An 8,601-nucleotide genomic window follows, 5' to 3' on the forward strand; every position below is an offset into this window, starting at 1 on the left:
GCAATTTGGGTTGATTTGAAAATGTGTACAAAAAGGCATTCCAAAAAAAGAATCCAAGTCTAAATTGAGAAACTTAAAGCTATCAAAGGTTAGAGCTCAATTCATATAAAAAAAATAAGTCTTCAAAAAATAAATCACAGATTGATTTATTCACATACAAAAATAAATTATTATGATGACTATTATTTAATTTATAATAAATTTTGTTTGCTTCATAAGTAATTATTTTTAATGTATTTCATAATCTTATTTTTTTAATTATTTTTAATTTATTTGATAAGATTTTTTATTAAATTTAAAAAGTAAAGAATCATAAATATATTTTCCCTCAATTAATTAATTTTTCTAATTGCATTTGATTTTTAACGTTTAAAATATATAGAAATCAAAAAAATGGAGTAAATTAATTTACCAAAAATCCTAGATTCTTTAAAAATTCCGAATTATTAAAAATTTGTTAAAAATGTTTTTAAAAAAGTATTAAAAAGTAGCCCTCAGAGTGAAATACTTGGAAGGCGAAAAAATAGTAGGCAAAGAGGTTTTTACTGCCTACTGATCTAAAAATACTCCTATTATAACTTCTCTGAAAATTAGCTTTGTGGGGAATTTACTTGATATAAAATGATTATAAATTTTAATTTGGTCTTAGCGATAGACCACATTTTTTCTCTATATATTATAAGCTATTTATTAACTTATAAAAATATGAATTATAAAAATATAAAAAACAATCATTAAATATATATTTTATTAAGGTTAAAAAAACTTTTTCAAAATATTATATTATAAAACATATAATATTCAATTATTCAAACATTTACTATTTATTCATCTTTTTTCACTACTTGTTTATCATCAATCAGAGTTATATTTTAAAGACGACTAATCTTTTTGATTTAAGACACTTACTTTCTACTTTGAATTTTTATTATTCATTCAAATAGTTCTATCTTTTATTATAAATTTGTGTAAATTTTGAATTAAAATTAAATAGAATAAACTTTTAAATTAAAAATTTAAATTAATAAATAAAATAATATTAGTGGAATAAAAAAATAAATTATAAAAAAGCTGTCAAATATTATTGTTTTAGATTAATTTTTGTAATTAAAAATATCACAATCCAAAATAAATAAACTGTTTTTACTAAAGATAAAGTGTCAAATTTGAGAGATTAATGCACTTTGCTAAAGCAGAACCTAAGCCTGATGCACCTGTTGCACAAATTTAATTGGTACTTTTTAAATATTGAAGAAAAAATAAATAATTAATTAGTTATTTAGAAGGAAAAAATATGAAATAATAAGATTAATGAAAAATAAAAGCAAAAGTTAAAAATAAATAAAATGGTGAGCTAAATTAACAAAGAAAGAAGAAATAAAAGCTAGCAAGCATAATAAAAAGAAAAAGAAAATAGATCTTTATTATTTTAAATTCATTTTATAATTAAAAATATCACAATCCAAAATAAATAAACTATTTTTACCTAAGATCAAGTGTCAAATTTGAGAGATTAATGCACTTTGCTAAAGCAAAACCTAAGCCTGATGTACCTTCATCACCAATATAATTTCCACTTTTTAAATATTGAAGAAAAAATAAATAATTAATTAGTTATTTAGAAGGAAAAAATGAAGAAAAAATAAGAAATAATAAGACGAATGAAAAATAAAAGCAAAAGTTAAAAATAAATAAAATGATGAGCTAAATTAACAAAGAAAGAAGAAATAAAAGCAAGCAAGCACAATAAAAAGAAAAAGAAAAATGAGCTTTATTGTTTTAAATTTGTTTTATAATTAAAAATATCACAATTTAAAATAAATAAACTGTTTTTACCGAAGATCAAGTGTCAAATTTGAGAGATTAATGCACTTTGCTAAAGCAGAACCTAAGCCTTATGTACCATCATCACCAATTTAATTGAGACTTTTTTAAATATTGAAGAAAAAATAAATAATTAATTAGTTATTTAGAAGGAAAAAATGAAGAAATAATATGATACAATAAGATTAATGAAAAATAAAAGCAAAAGTTAAAAATAAATAAAATGATGAGCAAAATTAACAAAGAAATATCAAATAAAAGCTAGCAAGAATAATAAAAATAAAAATAAAAATGAGCTCTATTGTTTTAAATTCGTTTTATAATTAAAAATATCACAATTTAAAATAAATAAACTGTTTTTACTAAAGATAAAGTGTCAAATTTGAGAGATTAATGCACTTTGCTAAAGCAGAACCTAAGCCTGATGTACCTTCATCACCAATTTAATTTTGACTTTTTAAATATTGAAGAAAAAATAAATAATTAATTATTTATTTTAAAGGAAAAAATGAAGAAAGAATATGAAATAATAAGATTAATGAAAAATAAAAGCAAAAGTTAAAAATAAATAAAATGATGAACTAAATTAACAAAGAAAGAAGAAATAAAAGCAAGCAAACACAATAAAAAGAAAAAGAAAAAGAAAAATGAGCTTTAATGTTTTAAATTTGTTTTATAATTAAAAATATCACAATTTAAAATAAATAAACTGTTTTTACTTAAGATAAAGTGTCAAATTTGAGAGATTAATGCACTTTGCTAAAGCAAAACCTAAGCCTGATGCACCATCATCACCAATTTAATTGAGACTTTTTAAATATTGAAGAAAAAATAAATAATTAATTAATTATTTATTTAGAAGGAAAAATGAAGAAAGAATATGAAATAATAAGACGAATGAAAAATAAAAGCAAAAGTTAAAAAAAAATAAAATAATGAGCTAAATTAACAAAGAAAGAAGAAATAAAAGCAAGCAAGCACAATAAAAAAAAAGAAAAATTAGCTTTATTGTTTTAAATTCGTTTTATAATAAAAATATCACAATCCAAAATAAATAAGCTGTTTTTACCTAAAATGAAGTGTCAAGTTTGAGAGATTAATGCACTTTGCTAAAGCAGAACCTAAGCCTGATGCACAATCATCACCAATTTAATTTTGACTTTATAAATATTGAAGAAAAAATAAATAATTAATTAGTTATTTAGAAGGAAAAAATGAAGAAAGAATATGAAATAATAAGATTAATGAAAAATAAAAGCAAAAGTTAAAAATAAATAATATAATGAGCTAAATTAACAAAGAAAAAAGAAATAAAAGCTAGCAAGCACATTAAAAAGAAAAAGAAAATAGAGCTTTATTGTTTTAAATTCGTTTTATAATTAAAAATATCACAATCCAAAATAAATAAGCTGTTTTTACCTAAGATCAAGTATCAAGTTTGAGAAATTAATGCACTTTGCTAAAGCATAACCTAAGCCTGATGTACCTTCATCGCCAATTTAATTATGACTTTTTAAATATTGAAGAAAAAATAAATAATTAATTAGTTATTTAGAAGGAAAAAATGAAGAAAGAATATGAAATAATAAGATTAATGAAAAATAAAAGCAAAAGTTAAAAATAAATAATATAATGAGCTAAATTAACAAAGAAAAAAGAAATAAAAGCTAGCAAGCACAATAAAAAGAAAAAGAAAATAGAGCTTTATTATTTTAAATTCTTTTTATAATTAAAAATATCACAATACAAAATAAATAAACAGTTTTTACCTAATATAAAGTGTCAAATTTGAGAGATTAATGCACTTTGCTAAAGCAAAACCTAAGCCTGATGTACCTTCATCACCAATTTAATTTCCACTTTTTAAATATTGAAGAAAAAATAAATAATTAATTAGTTATTTAGAAGGAAAAAATGAAGAAAAAATATGATACAATAAGATTAATGAAAAATAAATAAAATGATGAGCTAAATTAACAAAGAAAGAAGAAATAAAACCTAGCAAGCATAATAAAAAGAAAAAGAAAATTGAGCTTTATTATATAATTTTGTTTTATAATTAAAAATATCAAAATTTAAAAAAAATAAACTGTTTTTACCTAAGATAAAGTGTCAAATTAGAGAGATTAATGCAATTTGCTAAAGCAGAACCTAAGCCTGATGTACCATCATCACCAATTTAATTGGTACTTTTTAAATATTTAAGAAAAAATAAATAATTAATTAATTATTTAGAAGGAAAAAATGAAGAAAAAATAAGAAATAATAAGATTTATGAAAAATAAAAGCAAAAGTTAAAAATAAATAAAATAATGAGCTAAATTAACATAGAAAGAAGAATTAAAAGCTAGCAAGCATAATAAAAATGAAAAAGAAAGTAGAGCTTTATTATTTTAAATTCGTTTTATAATTAAAAATATCACAATTTAAAATAAATAAACTGTTTTTACCCAAGATAAAGTGTCAAATTTGAGAGATTAATGCACTTTGCTAAAGCAGAACCTAAGCCTGATGCACCTGTTGCACCAATTTAATTGTGACTTTTTAAATATTGAAGAAAAAATAAATAATTAATTAGTTATTTAGAAGGAAAAAATATGAAATAATAAGATTAATGAAAAATAAAAGCAAAAGTTAAAAGTAAATAAAATGATGAGCTAAATTAACAAAGAAAGAAGAAATAAAACCTAGCAAGCATAATAAAAAGAAAAGGAAAATAGAGCTTTATTATTTTAAATTCGTTTTATAATTAAAAATATCACAATTTAAAATAAATAAATTATTTTTACCCAAGCTAAAGTGTCAAATTTGAGAGATTAATGCACTTTGCTAAAGCAGAACCTAAGCCTGATGCACCTATTGAACCAATTTAATTGGTACTTTTTAAATATTAAAGAAAAAATAAATAATTAATTAGTTATTTAGAAGGAAAAAATGAAGAAAAAATATGAAATAATAAGATTAATGAAAAATAAAAGCAAAAGTTAAAAATAAATAAAATGATGAGCTAAATTAACAAAGAAAGAAGAAATAAAAGTAAACAAGCACAATAAAAAGAAAAAGAAAAGTGAACTTTATTGTTTTAAATTCGTTTTATAATTAAAAATATCACAATCCAAAATAAATAAACTGTTTTTACCTAAGATCAAGTGTCAAGTTTGAGAGATTAATGCACTTTTCTAAAGCAGAACCTAAGCCTGATGCACCATCATCACCAATTTAATTTTGACTTTTTAAAAATTGAAAAAAAAATAAATAATTAATTAGTTATTTAGAAGGAAAAAATGAAGAAAAAATATGAAATAATAAGATTAATGAAAAATAAAAGCAAAAGTTAAAAATAAATAAATAAAATGATGAGCTAAATTAACAAAGAAAGAAGAAATAAAAGTAAGCAAGCACAATAAAAAGAAAAAGAAAAATGAGCTTTATTGTTTTAAATTAGTTTTATAATTAAAAATATCACAGTTTAAAATAAATAAACTGTTTTTACCTAAGATTAAGTGTCAAATTTGAGAGATTATTGCACTTTGCTAAAACAGAACCTAAGCCTGATGCACCTTTTGCACCAATTTATTTGTATCTTTTTATTGTAAAAAAATATATAATTTATTAGTTAATTAGAAGGAAAAAATATGATTAATTTAATTAATAATTAGTTAAACTAATAAATAAGAAAAAAAATTAAGCAAGCACAATAAAAAGAAAACGAAAAAGAAATCAAATAAATTAAAAGAGCTTTAATGTTTTAAATTAATTTTTTTTATTAAAAATATTACAATCAAAAATAAAAAAATTGTTTTTATTAAGTGTAAGTGTTAATAGCAAAAAATGAAGAAAAAATATCAAATAATAAAAAATGAATAATAAATAATTAAAAATTGAAATCAAAATTAAGTTGAAATAGCGAAAATTTTTGTATAAATAGAATACAATGAATAGTGGTAAGAATTTCTATTATAAAAATTATTTTTTTAAATAAATTTAAAGTTAAAATAAAAAATTTTTTAATATTTTTATTTAAATATACTTTAGATCAATATGGAGAACCTAATGAGATTAAAGTGAAGAGTTTAAAAACTTTTTTATTAATAAAAAAAATTTAAATGATATTAATAAATAAATAAATAATTACTTCTTCTAATTTGTTGTATTATTTAATCTATTACATTATTTTTTTTTTTTTTCAAAAATATTGAGTAGTAATTTATTGAATTTAATTAATTAATAAATATAGTAATTATCAAATATTAATTTATAAATTTGCTTTAATGAAGAGATATCACAAAAAAATAAAATTAATATACATTATTAAATCTTAATATTATTATTTAAAACATTTACTTAAAAATATAGTAGGCATTAGAGATGGGCAGTTAGTCATATTTGAAAAAATTCTAGTAATTAATTAATTTCCTTAAATTTAATAAAAATAATGTTAAACAGTAGATTTTTATCTTTTATCTAAGTAATGATGGGAATAATTATAATAAAATTCATAGAGTGAAGATAGGTAATCTATTTATATGCTCATATCCTAGATATTATTTTTAAATAACCATTTTCTAATAGTTTACCCTGTTTTTTTTGAGTTTAAAAATTTTTTATAACATTTATAAATGATTTTATGTAAAATGATAATAAATATTAATATGGTCTTAGGCTCTAGACCACCTTTTTCTCTATATATTATAAGATATTTATTAACTTATAAAAATATGAATTATAAAAATATAAAAAGCAAACATTAAATCTATCTTTTATTAAGGTTAAAAAAACTATGTCAAAATATAATATTATAAAACATATAATATTCAATTATTTAAACATTTAATATTTATTCATCTTTTTTCACTACTTATTTAACATCAGAGATATATTTTAAAGAAGACTAATCTTTTTGATTTAAGACACTTACTTTCTACTTTGAATTTTTATTATTCATTCAATTAGTTTTATCTTTTATTATAAATTTGAGTAAAATTTGAATTAACATTAAATAGAATAAACTTTTAAATTAAAAATTTAAATTAATAAATAAAATAATATTACTGGAATAAAAAAATTAAAAAAATAAATCATAAAAAATCTATCAAATAAATTAAAAGATATTTATTGTTTTAGATTAATTTTTGTAATTAAAAATATCACAATCCAAAATAAATAAACTGTTTTTACTAAAGATCAAGTGTCAAATTTGAGAGATTAATGCACTTTGCTAAAGCAGAACCTAAGTCTGATGCACCTGTTGCACCAATTTAATTGACACTGTTTAAATATTGAAGAAAAAATAAATAAATAATTAATTAGTTATTTAGAAGGAAAAAATGAAGAAAAAATAAGAAATAATAAGATTAATGAAAAATAAAAGCGAAAGTTAAAAATAAATAAATAAAATGATGAACTAAATTAACAAAGAAAGAAGAAATAAAAGCAAGCACGCATAATAAAAAGAAAAAGAAAATAGAACTTTATTATTTTAAATTAGTTTTATAATTAATACTTTCACAATCAAAAATAAATTAACTGTTTTTACCGAAGATCAAGTGTTAAATTTGAGAGATTAATGCACTCTTCTAAAGCAGAACCTAAGTCTGATGCACCTGTTGCACCAATTTAATTGTGACTTTTTAAATATTGAAGAAAAAATAAATAAATAATTAATTAGTTATTTAGAAGGAAAAAATGAAGAAAAAATATGAAATAATAAGATAAATGAAAAATAAAAGCAAAAGTTAAAAATAAATAAAATGATGAGCTAACTTAACAAAGAAAGAAGAAATAAAAGCAAGCACGCATAATAAAAAGAAAAAGAAAATAGAACTTTATTATTTTAAATTAGTTTTATAATTAATACTTTCACAATCAAAAATAAATTAACTGTTTTTACCTAAGATTAAGTGTCAAATTTGAGAGATTAATGCACTTTGCTAAAGCAGAACCTAAACCTGATGCACCTGTTGTACCAATTTAATTTCCACTTTTTAAATATTGAAGAAAAAATAAATAAATAATTAATTAGTTATTTAGAAGGAAAAAATGAAGAAAAAATATGAAATAATAAAATTAATGAAAAATAAAAGCAAAAGTTAAAAATAAATAAAATGATGAGCTAACTTAACAAAGAAAGAAGAAATAAAAGCAAGCACGCATAATAAAAAGAAAAAGAAAATAGAACTTTATTATTTTAAATTAGTTTTATAATTAATACTTTCACAATCAAAAATAAATTAACTGTTTTTACCGAAGATCAAGTGTTAAATTTGAGAGATTAATGCACTCTTCTAAAGCAGAACCTAAGTCTGATGCACCTGTTGCACCAATTTAATTGACACTTTTTAAATATTGAAGAAAAAATAAATAATTAATTAGTTATTTAGAAGGAAAAAATGAAGAAAAAATATGAAATAATAAAATTAATGAAAAATAAAAGCAAAAGTTAAAAATAAATAAATAAATAAAATGATGAACTAAATTAACAAAGAAAGAAGAAATAAAAGCTAGCAAGCATAATAAAAAGAAAAAGAAAATAGAACTTTATTATTTTAAATTAGTTTTATAATTAATACTTTCACAATCAAAAATAAATTAACTGTTTTTACCGAAGATCAAGTGTTAAATTTGAGAGATTAATGCACTTTGCTAAAGCAGAACCTAAGCCTGATGCACCTGTTGCACCAATTTAATTGTGACTTTTTAAATATTGAAGAAAAAATAAATAAATAATTAATTAGTTATTTAGAAGGAAAAAATGAAGAAAAAATATGAAATAATAAG

At 19.5% G+C, this 8,601-nt stretch overlaps 1 protein-coding gene across 1 annotated transcript; it reads right to left on the reverse strand. All coding sequences in view use genetic code 6, as the record gives it.

The window, feature by feature from the left end:
* Nucleotides 1–1,116: 1,116 nt before the first annotated feature.
* TTHERM_001577290 (kinase domain protein) lies at nt 1,117–8,158 on the reverse strand (the record flags this gene model as incomplete). The annotated part of the gene is made up of 17 exons (XM_012795605.1): nt 1,117–1,237; nt 1,487–1,576; nt 1,837–1,926; nt 2,188–2,277; nt 2,544–2,633; nt 2,894–2,983; nt 3,244–3,333; nt 3,594–3,683; nt 3,924–4,013; nt 4,275–4,364; nt 4,614–4,703; nt 4,964–5,053; nt 5,318–5,407; nt 7,003–7,092; nt 7,361–7,450; nt 7,715–7,804; nt 8,069–8,158. Coding segments are annotated over 17 exons (1,561 nt in total), but the record flags the coding sequence as incomplete, so codon positions are not given.
* Nucleotides 8,159–8,601: the final 443 nt, after the last annotated feature.

This window comes from Tetrahymena thermophila, assembly GCF_000189635.1.
Source record: "Tetrahymena thermophila SB210 genomic scaffold scf_8254805, whole genome shotgun sequence".
NCBI lineage: Eukaryota > Ciliophora > Oligohymenophorea > Hymenostomatida > Tetrahymenidae > Tetrahymena > Tetrahymena thermophila.